Source organism: Perca fluviatilis, chromosome 2 (genome assembly GCF_010015445.1).
Source record: "Perca fluviatilis chromosome 2, GENO_Pfluv_1.0, whole genome shotgun sequence".
Lineage (NCBI taxonomy): Eukaryota > Metazoa > Chordata > Actinopteri > Perciformes > Percidae > Perca > Perca fluviatilis.
The window spans coordinates 175,993-196,906 of record NC_053113.1 but is presented as its reverse complement, the minus strand read 5'-3'; the positions used below and the strand labels follow the sequence as shown (position 1 = coordinate 196,906).

At 40.2% G+C, this 20,914-nt stretch overlaps 1 protein-coding gene across 1 annotated transcript; it reads left to right on the top strand.

The window, feature by feature from the left end:
- The first annotated feature begins 617 nt into the window (after nucleotides 1–617).
- Nucleotides 618–10,518, top strand: chp2 (calcineurin-like EF-hand protein 2). Its single transcript, XM_039791647.1, has 7 exons — nucleotides 618–745; nucleotides 2,362–2,434; nucleotides 3,356–3,436; nucleotides 3,822–3,946; nucleotides 4,035–4,096; nucleotides 7,816–7,938; nucleotides 9,220–10,518. The coding sequence occupies exons 1-7, from the start codon at nucleotides 679–681 to the stop codon at nucleotides 9,271–9,273; spliced, it is 585 nt and encodes a 194-aa protein (XP_039647581.1). The 5' UTR covers nucleotides 618–678; the 3' UTR covers nucleotides 9,274–10,518.
- The last annotated feature ends 10,396 nt before the right edge of the window (nucleotides 10,519–20,914 follow it).

Sequence of the window (20,914 nt, the reverse complement as noted above, 5' to 3'; positions counted from 1 at the left end):
GGCACCTTTAAAAAAGGTATTGTTTAATTTATTTGGTAATAGCAAACATGTAAAACAATTGTCAAATAAGTAGAGTTAGATTAGGTATTAAGAGGCTGTTTTTATTTAAATGAATTTAAGAGAAACTGATGATTTTCAACCAGTTTTGTACGTGGACAGTACATGCAAATGAACCCACGCAGCAAATATCATGCAAGGAATGGATAACATTAATGTGTTCAGAAACACACAGAGCGGTGGGAGAAGTATTCCCATCTTTAACTGAAAGAGTTTTTTTTCAACCTGGACCCTATTTTCCAATGCATTGTGGGTTGACAGCAGCAACAATTCACTTAAACACAAGAACACACAAAGCCAGTACAAAGAGACAGGCATATTTTCTGTCACCAGTGTAGCATTAAAGAAATGGGGATTTAGCAAGCTAGCTAACTAGCCAGTCGTTAATGAGTAAAATGAAAGGTCTTGCATGTCGCAGACTTATTCTTATTCTTATAGACTTAGACTTATCACTTATTCCAGGTTAAGGACGCTCATTGCTCAGAGAGTGCCTGTTAGGTGAGTAGTGATTGGCTCAGCAACGTGTCTGTCAGACACAGAGATACAGTCCCCCTGCTCAAAGTGCAGCCAGAAGCCTCCAGGAATTAAAAACAGACATCAGGGTTGCGCTTTAGCTGCAGGATGGGCTCCAAAAGCTCCAGCTTGAACAAAATCCCGAATGCACAGGAGCTCATGCAGGAAACTGGCTGTGAGTTTCAACTTTTTTGACTTTAGTTGCTTGGTTTTGGTGTGCAAAATCTTAAGACAAGGAACAGTTTGTGGCAACTAAAAGAGAGAACAGATCAGCCCTAGTCAGTCAAGTCACTCCTGAATCATGAATCTGTTATTGTGTTTTTTTTTTTTTTTTTTTTTTTTTTTTTTTTTTTAGATATAGAATTTTTTTTTTTTTTTTTTTTTTTTTTTTTGTGTGTTTTGTAATATAAAAAAAAAAGGGGGGGTTTGTGTGGGGGGGGGTGGGAAAAAAAGCAACAGCTGTGAAACATGAAGCCACATCACAACAGATGTTTCCTGCTGCAATTTATCTGACTGAAAATGTGCATTCCTGAGTTTGCTGACACTTTTACATATGCACACATCTTTTCAATGTTTTAACTGTTCTCCTTGGGTCAAATTAGACCCGTTTACAAAAACTTTCAGAAAAGAACATTGGAAAAAAAGTGACAAATGTTTGAAAAAGCTACAAAAACGCAGGAGGAAAATCGTCAAAAACATAGCAAATGCTGACAAAAAATTAGGAAAAAAATTGGAAAAAAGTGAGAGAAAAAACATAGGAAAAATTAACAAAAAACGCTGAAAAAAGTGACCAAAAAAATCGGAAAAAGTGATAAAAAAAACCAACACCAAAGGTGACAAAAAGTTGTTTAAAAAAGTGAAAAAAATGTGAGAGAAAAAACATCAGAAAAAGTGACAAAAAACTTTTTTTATAAAATCGACAAAAACGTCAAGAAAAGCGTAGAAAAAGAACACCAAAATGTTAAAAATTTCAACCGAGAAAAACACAAAGTTGCACGGTCGACAGAAAGACAACACAAGGGTTAAGAGACAAAAACACGAAAAATAAGTTCTTATACACTAAAACAGTCTCTGGATGTGTTGTTATCTGCTGAGGAGTGTGTCTCTGGCCTCTCTGATAGCAGCAGGGGGAGTGTTGCTAAACTCATCAGCGTTTTATCTGCTGCTTATCCCAGTTTGTGTGTCAACAGCCTCAACTGTCCACACTGATCCAGATAACTGTGCTGCTTTAGCTGCAACTATCTCCAGTTGTGCAGAAATGTGTTTACTGTTCTATTAAAGCAGGGGTGTCAAACTAGCCAGTCGTTAATGAGTAAAATGAAAGGTCTTGCACGCCGCAGACAGGCTGACTTATTCCAGGTTAAGGACGCTCATTGGTCAGAGAGGGCCTGTTAGGTGAGTAGTGATTCAGCTACACTTAGGCCTTCATTACACCTTACAAAAAGCGTGGAGGTTGTCGATATGACTAGGTTAGATGCATGTAAATTGTTCTTTTTTTTTTGTTTACTGACTGGTTTTCGGCCCCCCCCACACACACACACACACACACACACACCCGGATCCCACCAATGCAGTAAAACTGCACATTTTAGAGTGGCCTTTTATTATGGCCAGCCTACAGCCTGTGCAATAATCCTGCTGTATAAACCTTAAATCCGACCTGCTGCAGTACAAACCAGTTGAATATAAAAGCTTGTGATTATAAAACATGTTCTAACTTTTCTGGTTTTGCTGATGTAATGTTGGGTTATTGATTCGTCTGTAATCAATCAAAGGTTTTCTGTGTTTCAGTCTCCGCTGCTCACATCCTTCGTCTGTACGAGAGGTTTGAGTTTCTGGACGTAGACCAGATGGGAGAGCTCAGGTCGGTGGACATCTGTGTTTTAACCTTTAATTATCACATTGGAAGCAAAATGTCCACGTGGACACATTCTGTGTGAAAGGTGTTTGATCCTGATGGGTTTGGGAAACAGTCAGAGGTTATTCAATAATTTTTTCTCCCGTATTTCTCATGTTTTATTTGACAAAATGAAGAAAAATCGGTGCCATGTCATTTCTCCGACAGTGTCAATAACCCGAAAAAGTCCCTTTGGTCCCACAGCCCACTAGTCCGACGTCCACCAGCGATATTACGAATCCAACCATGGCCACGCCAAGACCCACCCTTCAGTAGCATTTATTGGCCAGGCGTCCATGCTTAGGCAAGGTAACGTATAACCCCATGTGTTCAGGTCCTATCCCCTGACCAATCAGCTATCCTAACCTTAACCACTCGAGGTGAAATGCTTAACCCCAACCAATCAAGCTGCTTCGTAGGGCGGGTCATGGCGTGGCCATAGTGGGATTCGTAATTTCGCCACCAAAGGGTCGTCGGACTAGTGGGCTGTAGGACCAAAGGGAACTTTTTGTGTTATTGAGAGGTCGGAGCAATGGAGCGTCGGAGAAATGGACAGTCCCCGAAAAATCTGAAGTTTCTTTGAGGAACTTGCATCTGCAACATAATGAAACACACATTTGTGCACCCAGGCTAATGACCGGTGGTAGGAACTATTTCACAGATACTTAAAGTATACATAAAGTTACTTATAAAGTTACTTATAAAGGTCTAACTTCCAACATCCTCTGCAAAAATCCAGGATGAAGGTTCTGAATTAAGTTTATTCAACTTTTTTTCATAATAGCTGTTCCTAATATTCAACTGAAGTATTCTGAAATGATTTCAGACATCAGTTATGTTTCTGTATCTGTGTGATATATTCTCTCTGTTTGTGTTTGTGTGTGTCAGGCCTGAGGATTTCGGAGCAATTCGGGAGTTGTCCATGAACCCCATCGGAGACAGAATCATCAGTGCCTTTTTCTCTCCAGGGTGCAGCAGTTTGCTAATGTTACCCCATTTTTATACTGGATTAGATCAGATAATGAAATGACAACAATGTTTACTTACAAAAACGTTACTTTAATATGAACACTGATTAAGTTGCAAAGCACGCATAGTGTAAACCATCGCTGAGAACATGATTTAATTTCTGTATTGTTGTTTTTCAATCATAAAACTGTCTGAACTAACAATGCATAAATCAGAAGATAAAGTCAGTACTTTTGTGAACACATAAACTTTTAATCCTTCAAACGACAAACTGTAACACAACTGGAGTTATGAGAGCAGTTTATAGTCCATCCTGTGTTTGTTAATAACGTTGAACAGGAAACAGGAAACATTACTCATTACTCTTTCCGCTCTCTTTCTCCAGAAAGGAAACGGTGGACTTTGCCTCCTTTGTTCGGATTCTGGCTCATTTTCGTTCCACAGAAACCAACCGAACCAGAGATGGAGCACAGCCGGAGCCGGCCAACAGCAGGACCAGGAAACTCAAATGTTAGTCCACTTTGGTTTGTTCTGCTTAAACTTTTCTACTTAGTGAGATGTGATCCACTAATGTCCCTCTGTCTGTCTGTGTGTTCAGTTGCTTTCCAGTTGTATGATCAGGACAGAGATGGAAAGATTTCACGAGAAGAGCTTCTTCAGGTCTGTTAAACTCATAACTGTGTATCTGCACAACTCTCTAAATAAACACCTTGGAAACAAACAAATGGTACGACTCACACTCTGAAAACTGCTCCAGACCGATGGGTTTCAGGCACATTTATTTAATGGAGCATATGATTACTTCACTATATTAGATATTAGATATAAGAGTACTTTGCAATGCAAAAACAGTGCAACTTCAACAAAATATTTGCATCTTTCCTGTTCCGTTCATCTATATGATTAGTAATGTAGAAAAATGACCCTACATGAGGTTAAACAAATGGGGCTAACGGTGCAAAGTTTTAAACAGCCTCCTCGAAGGCATTTGATATTATTTCAAGTTACAAGACATCCACCACTAATTATCCTTTAAAGCAATCCCTTAGCACAACTAAACTATCGGTATCAATGGGAATGACAGAAAGATATAACAGTGTATCATCTGCATATACATTGAAATATATTATGTATATAGAGAAAGGAATTGGGCCCAGAATCGACCCTTGCGGCACACCACAATTATGTGTTATAGACAAGGAAATTAAGCTTCTAAGTTCCAGAGAAAAGCACCTGTCAGAGAGTGAGATTGCTTTCACACCTACCTTGTTTGGTATATTTAAAAACGTTCATATAAGCTGGTAAATTCACTGCACAGAGAATTGATGTGGTGTGTACTTGTGTCACAGGGAGAGGTGGACCTCACATTAGGAGAAGTAATGAATTCACTACAACCTATCAGTAATGCTGGTAGTCCGGTTGGTTTAGGGCAGTGTGAAAGTTCATCCCAACTCTGGTGCGGATCAAACAAACAAACTCTGGTCTGCTGAAAATCAGGGCTCTGGGTTCGCTTCCAAGTGAACTAGAATCCGGTTCACTTCAGGTGAGAACGCGATCCGACCCAAATACAGGAAGTGAACTAAAACCAGAGCATTAACTAGCCTGCAGTTTCAACCATGCATACAATTTACAGACTTATGTATGATTTAAGGAACGATAACTTTCAGATCCATAACTTGTTATGAGCACACATCGCTGGTCGTCTGGGTGACATCATCCGTCTGTGTGACATCATCATCTCTCCCTCTCTCTCTTCTTCTCTCGCTGTCTGCCAGCTGCTCATTGTTCACCTTCTTCTTAAATATTACAAACACTAAAGCAGAACCAGAAAACCCAAGACGCTATAACTTTGGTGTTGCTCCATTATTTCTTAGACCAGAAGTGTCAGCGAGTTTCGGATATTCTGTCCAATAAACAAATGACCGTCTCGATCGCGTGACGTATGTTTACAGTGTTTGGTGCGTTTGACAAATGAAAAATGCAACAGTGCTGCAACTTCACCCCAGAATTCCACAGAGTCCACCAAACTATAGTAGTGAAAGCACCCTGAGGATAATGAATAGATTTTAACTACTTAAAGGTGCCCTAACCAATGTTGGGTGACGTTACTTCTTGTTGACGTTCAAAGTATTGTCAAACAAAACGGAGGCTAGCTTGCCCCTCCCTCCTCCTCCCTTTCATGCTTCCTGAAACAGTCATGAACGCATATTGTGGAGTTAGCCTACATGCTAACGCTGCTGCGGTGATGGCTCAACCAACTCCTTATTGGCTGGAACACTGTTTGTTATGTTTGGTGGTGCAGAGGCCCGTTCCAGAAAGCAGGTTTAGTGAAAACTCTGAGTTGGTTAACCCTGAGATGAGGGAAACTCTGGGTTTTCCGTTCCAGAAAGAGAGGTAACTTAACCTCAGAGTCAGTTACTATGGTAACTGAGTCTGTGAACCTAACCTGGTCGGGAGCAGGTTTTCTTCAAGAAACCTCGAGTTTCTCTCAGTCTCCTGACTGTGAGAGAAACTGGGAAAAAAACTTGAGTTTCTCTCATTCTCCTCCCTCTCAGAGGGAGGGGAAACTCATTTCCTCATTCATTCATTCAGTCTGTATCAGGCGCATTTTAATGCAGTTTGTTATCTGCATGAATAAAAAAAACGTATTGGTTTATGTTAGGCAGACTATAAAATGTTTTTTTCTCAAACATGTCGTCCTTTTGTCGACGATCCCGTTGATGAATAAGCTGTATTAATTCACAGAGAGTTTACATCGGGAGATGATATTGAGTCCCAACTATAGATGTTTTTTCTTTTCCACATAACCGATTTGAGTGGTATTTTTTATCACAGTCTATTAGGTATGCAGATACCTTATCCTTCCACTAGTTCAACATCGTGGACAGGCTTTAACATCCCAGCAGATTCTTTGTGTCGCATTTCGTTTTTTGCAAACAGCAGTTTTCTTTATAACAGCAGCGGATCATACTGTAATAGTAAAGCCACTGTATGTAGAGCCGTCAGAAAAGTGTGATTGCTCTGAAATGTTTTTGTAGTGTTCCCTGGACACAAACCAGTGAGAGCCATTAAAAAGAAATAAATGATTATAAATTATAGTTCTGTTAATGATCATGGTCCTGCAGCCTCAGAATGGGAAAGTATAGTTTACTTTACGCCCGCAGGATTGCACCTGAATAAAATCATAGGTGTAGCCTACAATTCCAGTTTTCACCAGTAGCCTAATATTATAAGTTAACTGTGATTAAATATGAAATTAATACACTGTTAATGCGTACGCATTGACTCGAGCAGCAATTTTCTCCCACACCAATTCTCTCTCTCTCTTGCAGCAGCCGCTGTCTTGCTTTTTTAACGAAATGCATGTTCAAACTCGCTGTTTGTGCGCATGAGTATTTCCGCCGACCCGTTTGTTTGTGGTTGTTACCATGGTGAATTGTAGAATCATGGCTCCATTCATGCTGCCTTATGTGCACGCACGTAACCCTGAGTGAACCTACTCCGAGCTGATTGAACCAACTCATATAAGCTGTTCTGGAACCGAAAACTCTGAGTTTTCCATCTCAGGGTAAATCAACTCAGAGATCAGGGTTAGACTCAGAGTTTGTTAAACCTGCTACCTGGAACGGACCCCAGGTTGGCGCAGTTTGTTTTTGTTGCCGTTTGTGGAGCCTGGGCTGTCTACAGAGACCACGTTTTTTTTGTGTGTTCAGGGGACAGGCAGCTAGCAGGTAGTGAGGAGATGTTTTTTACAGTGTGTTCAGGGGACAGGCAGCTAGTGGATAGTGAGGACATTTTTTTACAGTGTGTTCAGGGGACAGACAGCTAGCAGATAGTGAGGAGATGTTTTCTGTATGTGACAAAAAATTTTGTAAGCCTAAAAAACGCATGACATCGCTTAGAGCCCCTTTACCCCTAATGTTGTCCTCGGGTCAAATTTGACCCATTTTCAAAGTTTCTATTTCAGAAATATGGGTTTCATTCAACCAAAGTGCCCAAAATTAACATTAAGAATAATAAAATGGTTGCAAAACAGTATCCTGACTGAACTTCGACATAAACCAGTTTGTGATAATCCATCAACATATGTTGCTCTTATCTTAACTATTAGTCAAATTAATGTCTGCTTTTTAAACTCAGAAATAAGGTATGATTTCATATAAATTAGGTTTATTGACTGTGAATTCCAAAAGTAAGTGTATAACTAGTGGTAATTGGCTGGAATGAAGTTGACTTAGAAGATGTAACACAGAATTGGGTGATCATTTATACTTTATGAACAGACTGGCTCAATTTTGACCCAGGAAGACAACACAAGGGTTAAGAAGCAAGTCGTTTCTGGATGCGATGATTGACCGGTTGCTAACTGTGACTGACAGGTGCTGCGGACGATGATGGAGATGCAGGTAACAGAGGAGCAGCTGCAGAGCATCGCCGAGCGAGCCATCCAGGAAGCCGACCTGGACCAAGATGACGCCATCTCCTTCGACGAGTTCAGAAAGGTGAGAGTGGTAGGGCTGTGCGATATGGAAAAAATCAAATATCACGATATTTTTGACCAAATACCTCGATATCGATACCACAATGATATTGTAGTGTTGATTATTGGTGCTTTCACAAAATATTTACATAATGAGATTTTTGATAAATAATCATCAGTAATATAGATATAATGACTTAGTGGGTAAAGGCAAATAATAGAACAGTTACAACAGTCTGGTAAGTTCAGAAAATGACATCACTTTACTGTAATGCAGCCTTTAAAACCAGGAAAAGAATAATGCCATATTACGATATCACGATATCCAAAATCTAAGACGATATCTAGTCTCATATCACGATATAATATCGATATATTTCCCAGCTCTAGAGAGTGGTCGACTAAATTAGGGACCAAAGAGAAAATTGGGGATATTAATCTAAACCTAAACACTTTAGATTTTAGATTTAGATTAAGATTCAACGTTATTGTCATTGTGCAGAGTACAAGTACAAAGACAACGAAATGCAGTTTGCATCCAACCAGAAGTGCAAAAACAAGCAGAAAAGTGCAATGTGATATACAAGTATTAGACAGGTGGGGCATAGGCAGGACAAGAAATATATTGCAGTGTTATAAGACCACAATACATATGGTTATGTAATATGAACACTGTATGGACAACATATACAGATATGTGCAATGTAGTAGCAGTGACATACTAGTAGTAATAATAATATAGATATATGCAGTGTATTAACAGAATATATAATAAGAGAAACAGTATAAATATGGATATTCTGAATGAACCATATAGACAGATATGTACAGTGTGTACAGCTATGTGCAGTGTGGTACCATTATAAGAGTAGTAAGAATAAGTATGTGCAGGATGAATAGTATGAAGAGCAGTACAATATGGCTATGTATAGGTGTAATTACAGTATGTACATGTGTAAAAACATAAATAAATAAACAGTATGGGTGGGGTAGGGTAGTGCAAATTATTTAGTGCAAAATATTTTTGTATTTAAGTAAAAGTACTTTTGTGAGGATGAAAACTCAAAGAGAATTTGTTTGCTGAATTAACTTTAACTAAATAATGAAATAAACTTGTTATACTGTTATAAATTATTATTAACATAGACGATGCTAACATCAACACAAACCAACAGCTTCCAGTGTTTCCAAATACTCAAATACTGAAATATCATCAAATTAACTTGTTTTCATCTATGGTAGGAAAAGTACTTATCATACTTTAAAATTAATATTAAAATGATTACTTTTATTTTGTTTTCAGTCAATGGAGAAAGTGGACATCGATCACAAGATGAGTATTCGCTTCCTGAGTTAAAGACAAGGCGTCAGTCGTCTTGTTGTCTTTCTAAATCCTGCTAGAGGAGACAAAGATGGAGACACAACAAAGTGTGTAGTGATGTTTTGTCTTGTAAATTCAGTTCACAATATTGTAGAAATATATTGGGTTTAGAATAAGAATGTCCTGTAGCCTGGGATGGCCTCGCTGTCTCCTCCTGATACATTTCATAAACATTTGGAACAGAATGCACCTAATGAAATATCTAAAAGTAACAGACAATCTTTAGGCCATGAGAGAAGAATAGAATGAGAGCGATCCCAAGGCTAGCGCGAAACTTCTCTATCTTCTCGGAGACAGAAAGTCTGAGTGATATCCAACCGATTGGCGGCCCAGACGCCATGGCGGGAGGAGGAACCTGAAGATGAATAAAAGAATAGGGAAAAGGAAGGTCCGGTGTAAGACCCGGAGAGACTTTGTTGGTGGCTATGGAGAGAAAGTCTTGAAGGAGCGGCTGATCCATATGCATATGGTGGTCTGCTTGCAATATCATTTTACTAAAGATTGTTATAGTTTAACTGAACGAATCCTGAGTATTCATTTCCTGGTCTGCCTTTCAATGTTCACAATAATTAAAGGTGAAAACTTGAGAAGTGACCGGTGGAGTCAAAAAGACTGGCTATTTGAGCCGGAGTAGAATCGGTCGCATCTTTTCCTACAATATGAAGAGAAACAAGTAGGACGGAAGAAATCAGAGTCAGCACGGACCATCCACGTGCAGCCCAAATACCGTATTGACCCGAATATGACACGCCCCTGTGTTGTCCGCTTTTCTGTTCACATGAGGAGAGCCATAGACCCCGCGGATCCAGGCGACTACACAGACCAAGTGTCACTCCTCGTGTGAATAGCCCCTTTATGCTTCAAAAGTATTATGACAAACTTGAGACTTTCTTCACTTCATATGAACACCATATGTGTTATTCATGGCTCAATTCAAACATTCTCTACCTGTTCACTACCGTATTCTTTTTTTTCCGAATTAAGCTCCCATCGTGGTCCACCAGGAGAGGGTGGACTTCACCTTTCTATGGGGGAGAAAATCTAATTTTTGAAAAGGTTTTCAGTCTGAGAATCTTATGAAATGTTAAAATGAATGTTAAGGTTGGAACTGTCCGCCTGTAATGAAGTATCTTTGTGGTTTTTAGTAATAACTAACCAATGCCGATGCAGATTTTGGCTCATGAATATCAAAACACTAAATAAACAAGTTGTCTCCAGGCACATGTTATTATTATTATTTCAAAGATGTCAGGACCATCAGGATGTGATTATCACTTACACATTGTCAGCTGTGTTAAATCTGAATGTTGATCACATCCCATTGGTTCTCGCCTGTTCTGGTTGGCAATCCATTTTTACTGGGAACCAACAACAAGATGAGGCAACTGCTCACTAGATGCCATCACACCAAGACCCTGGGTCTGCCGAGGATTCTTCCTAAAAAGGGAGTTTTTCCTCGCCACTGTCGCATTAGCCACTGCTAATGCTTGCTCTTGGGGGAATTGGGTCTTTGTAAATTATAGTGTGGTCTAGACCTACTCTATCTGTAAAGTGTCTCGAGATAACTCCTTTTATGATTTGATACTATAAATAAAATGTAATTGAATTGAAATTGAATCATCATCATTCAAAGCTGGAACCACTTTATTTAGGGATATAATAATGCGGGTACCGGTGCACACTTTTGAACAATGTTGCCTTTAAAGGCCTTGTGGTGAAGTGAGTATGCTTGTTTGTAGAAACCAATAAGGAAACTCCAAGGCACTCTCTTTTAGAAAAATACTAAGCCTTTATTTATGGCTTGGTCATCATAAATCTTAAAGTACTCCGACGCGTTTCGGCATACAAGCCTTCGTCAGGGAGTCAATCAATTTCCAAAGCAGGAAGAGACCTTCTTATAAGCTTTCAAACAGACCAATCGACAAACGCAACCAATCAAAAACCTCCCTTTTGGTAGAGGGAGGTTCAGAGTTGTAGGATTATAAAAAGACCACTAGATGTCCTCCTTGGTATTAAAAAATTGTAGTATTTGACTACAACCCAAGGTTACATTCAAAACATGCACAGCACAAATACAAAAAGAGAAAGAGATAGACCCAACTGACAAATAAACAATGTGGTTTTAGAGAAAAACACTCAGATCAAGTTCTTCATTTAGGCCTGGATAACTAGTAGCCTGCAGTTTATCAATCCAGAAACTTTCTCTCTGGTTTAGTTGTTTTTGTCTGTCCCCTTTCCTGAGTCACAATGGAATATGATCAATTCCACAGATCTGTACGGTCGATGGATCACTATTATGGTGTTCCCTGTAGTGCCTCGCCATAGGATAGTGTGGTGGAATTTTTCTCACAGCAGCAGAGTTTAGTAAATATCAATGATAAAAATGAAAACGAATAAAGACTGTTTGAGAATTAAACCAAAGTCTGGTCTTTGAGCATTTATTATATTTTGCAAAATATGAGAATACAGATTCAAAGGTACATGCAGTACAACTGAATGAGCATTACTAAACTAAAATCTAAACATCACATCATCATATAGTCAAAACCTCTCTCAAGCCACCCCTCTAACTTTATCTTTTAGCCTGGCCATAGTTGAAGAAAGGACATCACAAAAAGTCAAACCATCCTCACCTTCCTCCCTGCTCTCTGTTCCCTACATTAGCCTAAACAATAGTTTATCTCAGGAGGCAGTAGGAGACACGGTTTGTGGCCTTCTCGACTTTGTCTGCTAAAAAGTTAACCAAAATGAGAAGCTAGAGTTCATGACTGCAGCTGTCCCTCTCTGGTCTTTAAGAGTCTAAGAGGAAGGAACAGCATTTTGTGGAGGTTTAAAACAATCTTTAAGCAAATGGTTAAAATCATTAATCCATAATGGTTAAAATAAAATTTGCCATCACAATAGTTCATGTTGCCCGTGCGAATTGCATATTTATGTTCTACCAAACGGTCCTGTAAACGCCTCTTAGTCCTTCCTATATAGAACACTTTACATTCAGGGCATTCCAGTCTGTATATAACAAATACCGTTTTACAGCTTATGAAGTGGTTGATAGTAAACTGTTTTAGGGATACAGTATCAACAAAGGTTTTATGCTGTAATACATTTGTACAATGATTACAGTGTTGACATTTATATGACCCTTTGGGTTTAGATCCCAACCAAGTTTGTTGGCCTTCTGGTTTCAAATGGCTGCAGACCAGTTTGTCTCGAATTGTAGGACATCTCCTGAAAGTGACCAAAGGTGGCTCAGGAAAAAGCTGGCCAAGCGCCTCATGACTTTCAATAATACCCCAATTTTTTCTTATTATTCTCTTAATCTGGTCTGCCTCTGTACTATATGTGGTAACAAAAATGGGTCTATCTTTTGTTGGTTTAGGTGGATTTCTTCTAGAAGTGATATCCTATTTGCAGATTTAGCCCTGCTGTATGCTTCCTGGAGGGTTGTGTTTTTATAACCCCGTTCCTTAAAGCGTGACGTCATCTCTTTTGCTTTACACTCAAATGAATTGTCTAGGTCACAAATTCTCCTGACTCGCTGGAATTGTCCGTATGGAACATTTTCCTTCAACCACTTAGGGTGAAAGCTTCTAGCATGAAGAATAGTGTTCCTGTCAGTAGGTTTTCTAAACACTGAAGTGTGTAGGGCCCCATGATCGTCTTTGAATAAGGTCAAGGAAAGTAATATAATCTTTACTGTATTCCAAAGATAGTTTAATGTTGGGGTTAATGTTATTCAAATAAACATGGAACTCTTTCAAATCTGACTCTGAACCAGACCAAAACAAACAAACACCATCAATGTAACGTCCCCACTAGATAATGTTTTTAAAGAAGGCATTCTTTTCCTGGTTTAAGACAAAATCTTCCTCCCATTTTCCCAGAAATAAATCTGCATATGATGGGCTGTAACAGGCCCCTATAGCACAGCCTTTTATTTGTTTAAAGGTCTTATCCTGGAAGATGAAGATATTATTATTCAATGTCCATTTAGTTAATGACAATAAAAAATCAGTGGGTGGCATTTCCGACTCAGATCTCCTACTTAAAAAATGTGTCAGAGCTGCAAGACCCTGCGTGTGTTCAATATTCGTATACAATGCTTCTACATCCATAGTAACTAGATATGTATCAGAGCCTATGTTTTGTAGTTGTGTGATCTTATTCAGAACATCTGTGGTGTCTTGGACAAATGCTGGGAGTGAAGACAGACAGGGTTTAATAAAATAGTCAATGTACTTAGAGACTGATTCAGTCAGACTATCATTACCAGAGATAATAGGTCTCCCTGGAGGGTTATCCACACACTTATGGATTTTGGGTAACATGTAGAATGATGCCACTCTTGGGTTTTCATTCCACAGAAAATCAAGTTCAGATTTAGAGATCCAGTCATTGTCTTTGGCCACATGTAGTAGTTGTTTCAATTCCTCTTTAAGAGACTCAATAGGGTTAAATGTCAGTGGTTGGTAAAACTCTGTGTTGTTTAATTGACGAAAAGCCTCTTTTATGTACATATCCTTTCCCCAAATTACCACCTTTATCTGCATTGTTGTTGTATTGTCAGTTCGGAAAGTTACACAAATTTGCCAACACAGCCCCCCAAATCCAACGTCAGCAGGCTGCAGAGTTGACGACGCTGTTCCACAATCCAACAAGCACTTTGGTTGCAGCATATTGACACCTTAAAGGGATAGTTCAGATATTTGGAAGTCTGTTTATATGATCTACTTCTCCATAGTCAAGTGTGTTAGCTGCAGTAGATGGTGGTGGTGGCACGGCACAAGTTTGGAGAAGCAGGCAGGAGTACCAACACGCAAGCTAAGCAATGTCCTGCTGTGGACGGGGGCAGCAGCTAAACGCATTTTAGATACCTAAACACATCTATATCAGTTTAATTGTATGCTATATTTATAATATTTCCAGCTATTACCTTGCTGTCAGACAGCCCTTTACGACGGGGAACTGAAGCCGTTATCTCTGCTCTCTTCAAAGCCACCAATTCAATTCAATTTTATTTATAGTATCAAATCATAACAAGAGTTATCTTTACAGATACAGATACATTAGGTCTATACCACACTCATTTACAAAGACCCAACAATTCTAGTAATTCCCAACAGACTACTTTCACAAAAACAGACATTTTACCTACCTTAATAGAGCAGAATTCGGAAGTTGCTGCTCTACCGCTGCCTCCATCGGTTAGTTTTGCTAGTTCCTAACCCTTTTAAACACCAAAGTCACACAATAACAGAAACTAACTAACCGATCGAGGCCGCAGTGTTGGATGGGGTTGAGTTTCCCATACGCACCCTTTAGCCCTCCCCCAGAACATTTCATCCATACAAATAACCCCAATTGTGGATTTTTAGAGTTTACAATCCAGTTAACTGTGTTAGAAACTGTACAGAAACTATAATTTCTGTAAAATTAAATCCAATACATGGCAAAGCATGTCGAAGTTAACACTGCCAGACTCTCAAAATACTGGAAACAGCCCATAAAATACCTCCCAAATTCAAAGTCAAGTTCTTCACACCAAACCGGGAAAACCATATCTTAATGGAGCTGGCTTTGCACATGGGGACATTGTGATGTTGAAGGGGCCCAAAACAAACTGTTGGTTCAAAGTTGGAAGAACACCATTGTCTAAAACACCAAACTCAAGGCCTGGGGGCCAAATCCGGCCCATTGCAGATTTTGATCAGGCCCGCATATCAATTTAGGTTCTCAAATATGTTTTTTCTTTCTTAGTTGTTCACCAAACCAAAGAGATGGAAAACTGTCTTTTCAAACTGTCATTACATGACACTCAAAACAGAGTTTGGCAGGTTTGCTGACTTTAAGAGACTTTTCATTTTCAGGGTGTAAAAGCAGGTTGCTGTGAGTCAGCTGTGTGGTAGCCATGCTGTTAAAAATGTAATCTTTGTTTAGCTTGATTTGCTTGATTCTATGATAGCTAAAGAACCTTTTTTTGCTGACTTTGGTAGGGCTTTATGTACACGAAAATGCAGCAAAATCGTCATGGAAAAAGTAAAAAAGCACATGTCAGGCTCTTGATGTGATTCTTATTATGCAGTGTGGCCCTTAGTGAAATTGAGTTTGACACCCCTGGTCTAAAATATCATTGTATGCTCAAAATGTTTCTTTCATGGGATCTAAGAAGGTTTACAAAAGTATTGTAGAGTTTGTAGACAGGGCTGTCCACATACTTTTGTGTAATAAGTATGTGTTTTTAAAGTTGAATGTAAAGTTAATTCACGTAAAAGCATTATCACAGAAATAGTGTCCAGTTGGTGCACGTCCTGCTTAAGACCACTAGGTGGAGCCATTGCTAAACATTTCCTCTTCTTCTGGCAGCCAGCGGTAGCGGTGCGTAACAGCTGGAGAAGATCAGACACCTTAAACTGCCATCCCAAACTGTGATCCCACTTCATTTTGTTTCATTGGGAAACTGATTTAATTTGTCTTGGAGCCACATCTGTCAGCATCTATCAGGAGGTTCTTCTGCTGTGTTTGTACTTGTCACTGCTATTTGTACTGTAGGCTGAATGTTAAGATGTTGGAAATGTTTCCCTTTGTGTGGAGCCTGAGCCCTGAGACTCTGTAGGTATTCATCTCACGCAACCATGTCCTCCTCCTCCTCCTCTCCTCCTCCTCTGGATGAAGATCAGTGAGTAAGATGAGTGATCTGAATGAAAACATGCAGACTGAAGAGAATATGGACCCTAGGGGTGTCACGATTTCAATTAAAAATTTAAAATGGATCGAAATGAATTTTCGGGTTTGGACTATCAAAGTCAGAAGCAGAATTCCTCTGCTGCCACAAGCTTATCTATCGCTGCAATCTCCCTGCTGTTGAAAAGGCAGGTCTTGGCTGATTGACGGGTGTTGGCAGCATGCTCTTTTCATCAGCCCTAGGTGTCACTCAGGGTCCTGGGGGACTTTAGCAACTAGCTTAGATTGGATGTTGTGTTCGTGGCAATGGAGAGGTGTTTGTGCCCTGGGCACAATTTACACTTTACAATCATGCTGTTGACCTTTCGCGCAACTAATTTGAAGTAATAGGCCTCCGCGGTGGAGGAAATTAGGGAGGCAAAATACTTTTCTGTAGTTGTCGTCTCAACCTCAGACCTGTCCGACGTTCATCAACTTACTTTTATTTTCAGATTTGTTGACAAGAAAGGGAAAGTTGTTGAGCGTTTTCTTGCTTTTGAGCCAATTGAAAGCCACACAGGTAAAAGTTTGGCAGAATGCGTTGTTGCCATCGTTGAGAGCTTAGGCTTCGAGCTGTCAAATTGCAGAGGCCAGTCATATGACAACACCAGTAATATGTCTGGAAAGTATATTGTACTTCAAGCACATCTAAAGAAGAGAAATCCTTTAAATCATTGTGAACCCTGCGTAGCTCACTCCCAGAATTTAGTTGGAGTCAACACCATAGAGGCAAGCAGCCCAGAAGTTGTAAATTACTTTACCATGTTGCAGTCACTGTATAAAGTATAGCCAGCTCAGATGAGGAAAAAAGAGACACAGACATGAAGCAGGGGTGCTGTGTGCGTTAAGTAGAAATATCTAGAATTTTCATTTATGGCCTTTTTCTGGGACATAGTCCTTGACAGATTTCAAGCAACAAGCATAATGCTACAAAAAAGTGACATCAACATTTGGACAGCGGTGAATCTACCTGAGTCATCGCGTGAGTTTGTTTCCACACAACGTGATCAGTTTGATATGTATGAAAAACCGTCTCTGAATGTAACAGGTGTGGTCCACACCTACAAGTGAGAGCTACAGTGAAGCAAAAAATGGAAAACCTTTGGAGATGAAGGGAGTGAGCCTAAAGCCCGGGACACACAGGGCCGATTATCGGCCGTGGGACAGTCTGGCGAGGTCGGTGACTCGAGTCTGTTCGGTGTGTGTCCCGTGACGTCGTCAGTCTGGGGGGCTGTTGGCGTTCATTTTGGCCGCCCTGACATCTTCAGTCTGGGGGGGGGCAGTCGGGACTCACCCGGAAATGGGGAGCAGGATGAGGTGACTAAAGTCTCTCAAAATCTGATGAAAATCTTTTAAACTGACCTTTGTTGATCTGAAATGAAGACAGATTCAGCAACTGCACGGCCTATTTCTCCCTTAAAATGTTTTCAGAATCATGTTTCGGTGAACTATTTTAGTCCAATATGAGATCGTATTCTGAACGAGCCGCCATGACAGTCTGGCTTTGAATTTCCAAAGAAAACAAACCCACGTGACGCGTTCGTCCAATCAGCAGCCGGTTTTCATTTCTTGGGCAACAATACAGATTAGCGCCGCCTGCTGCTGTGGAGATGTATTAGGTTTCTCAAGTCGGTGTCGCCTCAGTGTGTCCCGAGGCAGTTTTTTGGACCTCGGGGACCCGACTGATCTTCTCCACTGGCTTTTCTGCCGAGGGTCGGCCATCTGGCTGGTGTGTAACCACTTTAAAGAAGAACCAAGCAACCTACATGATGGGAGGAAGAAATTCCAAATAGGCACGTTTTATGTAGTCATAGACAAACTGGTCAGCTGTCTTGATCATCACCTGTCCGCCTACAAGGAATTGACGGATATGTTTGGAGTTTTGTTCTTGCCAGAAACAAAACAAGCAACAGTGAGGTCACAAAACGCCAATGCACTACTCTGTGCATATCCATCAGACCTAAACAGCAGCTTTTGTCAACGAGCTCATACAATTCAGATCATTCATGTGTGAGCAAGACAAGTTGCCATCAAAGATGCTGAGCACCGTGTTGGAACTTGGCCTGCAATCCGTCTTCCCTGATGTGTACGTGGCCTTGAGGATGTTTCTCACTTTGCCAGTGACAAACTGTGAAGGGCAGCGCTCATTTTCCCACATGGCGAGAATTAAAAATGAACTGAGAACGAAGAAGGATGAGTCCACAACGCTTGAACTCTCTAGCAATTCTGGCAATATATTCGGATCTGGTCAGAGACCTGGACTCTACTGAAGGTCGTGGAGGAGTTTTCAAGGAGAAAGGCCAGAAAAACAGACTGCTGCATAATGTCCCAGGCAGGAAAAGTCCCTTTTGCAGATTAACTGGTGGATTTCCACTTTAACTGCCAGTAAGGAGGGTGGCCAGGATGGGAGGTGATGCAGCTGTACCCAACCTAGTAGACTGTTGATCATCTGTTTCTTCATGAAGGGAAGAGAAGGTCAGTGAGAGAAAACTCTGTTCTGTTTCGATGTGGCTCAATTTAGTGTTAATGTGACATTTCTTTGAAGAGAGAGAGAGAGAGAGAGAGAGAGAGAGAGAGAGTTATTATGGCATTGATAATATTGCTGTTGCTGTTTCTTATTGCATAGCTGATAGATGTGGAGATTGTTTAATATTACTTGTGCAGCCATGTGTTGAAATTCAGGTTGTGTTTGCTAGCAACGTGCAATGCCAGTAAACAGCCTAGCGCTGTGGAGCCACGTGCTTAGCTATTAAAGGTGTATTGCTCCATTATGGATGTGTGTGCTGTAATAGATGTATGTGGCTTATTCTCAGTTTGTGTTACTGAGCAATAATATGTTATATTTATGTTAATTATTACAGAGAAATTAATGTCATTCTTAGTATTGTTTCTTGTTATATGCTATTCATAGTAAGTCAGATGTTTATTAAAGGGCATTATACCATGGTCTGGGTGAATACTCGATTCTGATTGGCTGCAGTGTGTCCATTAAAAAGTGATGTAGGACACCTAGTAAAGGAGTTCGGTGAAACTGACTGTTTACTGTTCTAAATGAATGCGCTACATTTAATCAAAAAGGAAATGTGGATTTATTATTTCCAACTCATCCTCTGAACACCACAGGATGGCGCTAAAACACACAGGCTGCAAGAAGTAAGTTATACCATAGACTTAATATATATTATATATACTATATTATGTCTATAAGTTCTACTGGCCCTCTGGACTGACTTTGTTTCACAGAGAATAACGTTATCTCACATCCCGTTCACTGTTCAGCCCGCTGCTTCAGGCTGCGCCGCTGCAGCCGACAGTAACGTTACACATCGCGGATCAAATTCTTCGTAAAAGTCGTTATATTGTTTTGGGGACAATGACATGGCTGGATAGCTAGCTTGTCTTGTTGTTCAACATACTGTCAAATTATTTCTACTACTTTCCAACTGTACACAATGTTATTGACTTTGGATCTTGCTAGCATATCACAGTACATTTTAACTGACTGATCTGATCTGTAGGACATTTTTAAAAGTACTTTCACTCAGGGTTTGACCAGCCAACATGGCTAGTAGATTTTTAAAGTTACCAGCCAATCAGATGTTCCACTAGCCAAGTTTGTTTTTTCCTAACTAACTTCTACTACTCACTTTCAGCTCCTCTGGTTTAGCTCGTAATCTATACCACGCACGCTAGGCACGTAGCCAACGGTGGTATGACACGTCATGACAAAGTGTTCAGGGGAAATGTAGGATTAGAGCTACAAGCAGTGATGCCAGATAAAGATTACGTTTCCAAGCCAAATGCACACACAAAACCAGCCAAATGTCTTGGTGCAAAACAGACCAATATGGAAAAATAGGCCGATTCAAAGCTGCCAAAGTTAATTTTCACGCGGATTTGGGGGATTGGCTGGTGTCAATTTAAAGCCCTGCTTTCACTTTTACTCAAGTGACATCTTGCAGTTCCCTTTCCATCCCCTGCTGAACTGATCCTGGATCTGCTGTCTCTGTACTTCACAAACCATCTTCTCATCTCAGTCAGAAGCAAGTTTTAAACAACAACAAGACAATAATAAACTTGTGGTGGTGATGGTGCAATGGATATGACACATGCCTTTGGTGTGGGAACCCTGGGTTTGATTCCCACTGTGATACAGTGCCTTGCGAAAGTATTCGGCCCCCTTGAACTTTTCGACCTTTTGCCACATTTCAGGCCTCAAACATTAAGATATAAAACTGTAATTTTTTGTGTGAAGAATCAACAACAAGTGGGACACAATCATGAAGTGGAACGAAATTTATTGGATATTTCAAACCTTTTAAACAAATTAAAAACTGAAATATTGGGCGGCAAAATTATTAAGTTAATACTTTGTAGCGCCACCTTTTGCTGCGATTACAGCTGTAAGCGCTTAGGGGTATGTCTCTATCAGTTTTGCACATCGAGAGACTGACATTTTTGCCCATTCCTCCTTGCAAAACAGCTCGAGCTCAGTGAGGTTGGATGGAGAGCAGTTTTCAGTTCTTTCCACAGATTCTCGATTGGATTCAGGTCTGGACTTTGACTTGGCCATTCTAACTCCTGGATATGTTTATTTGTGAACCATTCCATTGTAGATTTTGCTTTATGTTTTGGATCATTGTCTTGTTGGAAGACAAATCTCCGTCCCAGTCTCAGGTCTTTTGCAGACTCCATCAGGTTTTCTTCCAGAATGGTCCTGTATTTGGCTCCATCCATCTTCCCATCAATTTTAACCATCTTCCCTGTCCCTGCTGAAGAAAAGCAGGCCCAAACCATGATGCTGCCACCACCATGTTTGACAGTGTGGATGGTGTGTTCAGGGTGATGAGCTGTGTTGCTTTTACGCCAAACATAACGTTTTTGCATTGTTGCCAAA

What these genes read in the sequence shown, in the direction of transcription:
- chp2 (XM_039791647.1), top strand. Translation starts at nt 679, where the DNA reads ATGGGCTCCAAAAGCTCCAGCTTGAACAAAATCCCGAATGCACAGGAG. An exon ending in AGTGCCTTTTTCTCTCCAGG is followed by an intron (nt 3,437 to 3,821) that starts GTGCAGCAGTTT and finishes CTCTTTCTCCAG; the next exon opens with AAAGGAAACGGTGGACTTTG. An exon ending in CCTTCGACGAGTTCAGAAAG is followed by an intron (nt 7,939 to 9,219) that starts GTGAGAGTGGTA and finishes TTTTGTTTTCAG; the next exon opens with TCAATGGAGAAAGTGGACAT.